Raw genomic sequence first — 1,459 nt, forward strand, 5'->3', positions numbered from 1 at the left:
AGCACAACCCAAATATTATTGTGGTCTGATTTCAGCAAAGACCCAAGGATGCAAAACCTCATGTGACAAAAGGCAGCTGGGGACACAGGGCTTGCAGAACTGCAGACACCCTGAGGAGTCTCCTGGACTTTAAGGCTGTTGAGAAGGTGTTGGCTGAAGGTGGAGAGGAAGAGAAGTCACACAACGAAGGCAACCAACTGTGCACCTTTTGTACCCAGTCACCAAGGTGGATCTTTAGCAAGAAGAGCACTGCAGCACATGCTTGGGGCAAGCTCAGCCCCTCCCCACAGACCTTAGCCAGCCAGGGGAGAGGCTGTTTATTTGCAGGGTAATTCTACCAGCTCTGCATCTAACAGGATAAACATTTCTGTGCAGCTAAAAGGCAAACCATGCTCCTGCTGCTCACCCAGCTTCAGCTCCTCCATGCAGCTTGCTCTTCTGGTTGAGGATATAACACTGCACGTTTTGAAAGCCAGGACTTCTTTCCAGGGCTGAAATCTGCCTGGAGCCAGCAGCAGCAGCAGCAGCCACCTCCAGCACTCCCTGAATCCGTGTGAACCCACCAAACCTTGCTCATCCCCAGGGTCACGAGGCCCCAGTCCCGTGGGTTTGCTCAGCTCTGCTCATCCTGAGGGATGCTGGTGCTGCTGCTCTGGGGCCTGGCAGCAGCAGGGGTGTTGGTGGAGGTATCCCCAAGGTGGAGGTATCCCCAAGGTGGAGGTATCCCCAAGGCTGGTGCAGGGCAGGTCAGGACGGGGAGCCAGCAGCCCAGTGGCTAGTGGCTTCCCACCTCGGGCAGCTGGGAAGCATAGAGAGCTAGTGTGTGGTGGAGGAACTGGTACTGCTCGCTCGTCTGGATCATCCCACCTCTGCAAGGGAAAGGCAGGACCCACTGGCACCTCTCCAAAGCCCACAGCCCCATCCCCAGCTCCCTGGGCACAAACGTTCCTGCTTTGCCCACAATCTCCATGTACCTCTGAAACAGGTGCCAGAGCTGCCCAAAGAGTATTTGGGCTCAGAGCATTGCTAGGCTGCTCCAAATGCAAATGAGCAACTGATTTGGCTCTCATTTTTATCAGCACTTCTTGAAAAGAGGCAAAATGGAGTGATTCTGGCTTTGGTGGCTGAGCTGGAAGGTCCAGAGCTGCCAGCTCCAGAGCTGCTCTCATCTCCTCGGGTCCCCAGAGCTACCACAGCCCTGGCAGCAACCCCAGCCCAGCCCTGGGGAATCATCTGCTCTGGACACATCTGCATCTTCCAGCAACCCTTCTGCTTCCCACCCAAAATCCTCCCGCTGCCCACGCCCAGGTCCCTCTGGCATCCCTCCTGCCAGGCACCCCAGGGGACCCCCGGAGAGCCCCCACCTGTCCATGCGGAGCCGACAGACGATGCCCAGGATGTCCACCTGCCCCTGGTCCCTCAGCTGCTGGCAGCCCATCCTGGTGGCGATGAAGCAGCC

General features: G+C 57.3%; 1 protein-coding gene across 1 annotated transcript in view; it reads right to left on the reverse strand.

Annotated features, from left to right (window-relative positions):
• Nucleotides 1-753: 753 nt before the first annotated feature.
• Nucleotides 754-1,459, reverse strand: part of PTPN7 (protein tyrosine phosphatase, non-receptor type 7) — an 8,028-nt gene continuing 7,322 nt past the window's right edge. Inside the window, exons 8-9 of the mRNA XM_008937563.1 lie at nt 1,365-1,459; nt 754-869 (exon numbers count right to left, since the gene is read on the reverse strand). The exon at nt 1,365-1,459 is cut by the window's right edge and continues 31 nt beyond it. Of these exons, the coding sequence (XP_008935811.1) occupies nt 776-869; nt 1,365-1,459 (189 nt within the window). The 3' untranslated portion in view covers nt 754-775. The remainder of the gene's footprint in view (nt 870-1,364) is intronic.

This window comes from Merops nubicus, unplaced genomic scaffold (assembly GCF_000691845.1).
Source record: "Merops nubicus isolate BGI_N331 unplaced genomic scaffold, ASM69184v1 scaffold24493, whole genome shotgun sequence".
Lineage (NCBI taxonomy): Eukaryota > Metazoa > Chordata > Aves > Coraciiformes > Meropidae > Merops > Merops nubicus.